Raw genomic sequence first — 1,492 nt, 5'->3', positions numbered from 1 at the left:
GAACCCTCCCTGTCTTGGTAACCTGAGCGCTGCCTGGTCTCAAGCTGATGCTGAGACAGAAAACCAACAGATTGGGTATCAGTGCGAAAATGGTATTCCATTCCATTTTTTGCTACAAATGTAAGATTTCGTCCAATTTATGACAAATCCTTTTACAGTTTTTTGGAGGGCTATGCTTTACTGCACTTATATTCTGCAATGGCCTGCTCAGAACCGGTCCTATGGAATTTGTGGACCTTCACAAAAAAGTGATCTGACTCAGTACTTTAATAGGAATAGTTACACTGTACATCACACAGCCAATATCACACGGAAAAAATCCAATAACCACAGCCACAGCCTACTTACTTCCATGCTGATAAAACAAGGTTTTCATTACCAAGGTGTTGCCACATGGAAGAGATGCAGTTGCACCAGTCAGACAACAAATCCAATATTTGCTCAATATCACTGTGCAAACAAGAACTTCAGCAGGTGTAGACAACTTGGAGACCAGTACTCAGCACAGTAAACCAGGAGCAAAACTGCACTTTGCAGGTAAAATGCCATTTCCCTTATACAGTACAATTTTTCACAGGTGAACTTGACAAAAAAATTACAGTTACTGGACAGCACTTACATTCAGCCAAAAGAGTTTCAGGAAAAAGATATGAACATGAAACAACACCTCACCTGGCCTTCCATCTCAGCCCGATGGTCAGAACTTGAATAGCTCTGTCTATATTACTCATGCTGTCAAGTTAGCTTCCTAGTACCACGGACATTCTCTTTCAAGTTTCTCAGGCAAGAGGAGATTACTTCCTCCTCCCCACAGTCCAATCCATCCTTTCTGATATACTGCAGTCCCTTTTGCCATCCTTTTGGAACAGATAACAGAAAACAGTCACTAAAACAGAAAGTGAAAATGCAGAGTGAACTACCAGGGGAAAAAAATCAGTCCTGATCCACAGAAAACATAAAACACTGTTGCTTTACTCTTGCACTGTCTTTTGGCTAGAAGAAAAATTATCCCTCCATACACATAATTTCTACACGGCAGCACTACAAGCAGCCACTGGCTAATGTTTGTGCTTTTTGTGGGATGTATAAATCAATTACATTTATGGTCAGGTTTACTAGGTAAGCAATAAATAGTTTTGGTCAAAGCTCCTGTAATGAAATCCATCTCTGTCATTTCATTTGCTGAATTGTCAAATTGTAAAAAAGTGGAAAACAGTTTAGAAGTCAAAAAGGTCAGAACAGCCCCTAGACAGTATATAATAACCTGCTTTCTCTGTGGGATGAAGTTATATGATGCTAGAGACAACAAAAATCGGAGAGGAAAGATTTTTGGATACAGTCAGATCACCGCATTCTCAGGGGATAATTTTAGTCTACAATAAATTGCCATTCTGTCAGCAAGGAGCTACTGCATCACATCTCTTACTGCAATTACAAGAGTGATCAGGGGTACTGCTTTAAGAGACCTGCTATAAACACTACTGGAACCAGG

General features: G+C 40.1%; 1 protein-coding gene across 1 annotated transcript in view; it reads right to left on the bottom strand.

The window, feature by feature from the left end:
• CHRNA9 (cholinergic receptor nicotinic alpha 9 subunit) overlaps positions 1-731 on the bottom strand; it is an 8,430-nt gene extending 7,699 nt beyond the window's left edge. The window contains exon 1 of the mRNA XM_017744292.1: positions 673-731. Within this exon, the coding sequence (XP_017599781.1) occupies positions 673-731 (59 nt within the window). The remainder of the gene's footprint in view (positions 1-672) is intronic.
• Between the last annotated feature and the right edge of the window lie 761 nt (positions 732-1,492).

This window comes from Corvus brachyrhynchos, unplaced genomic scaffold, assembly GCF_000691975.1.
Source record: "Corvus brachyrhynchos isolate BGI_N302 unplaced genomic scaffold, ASM69197v1 scaffold17, whole genome shotgun sequence".
Lineage (NCBI taxonomy): Eukaryota > Metazoa > Chordata > Aves > Passeriformes > Corvidae > Corvus > Corvus brachyrhynchos.
Note: the sequence above shows the minus strand (reverse complement) of the source record. Positions and strands in the feature narration are given on the sequence as shown.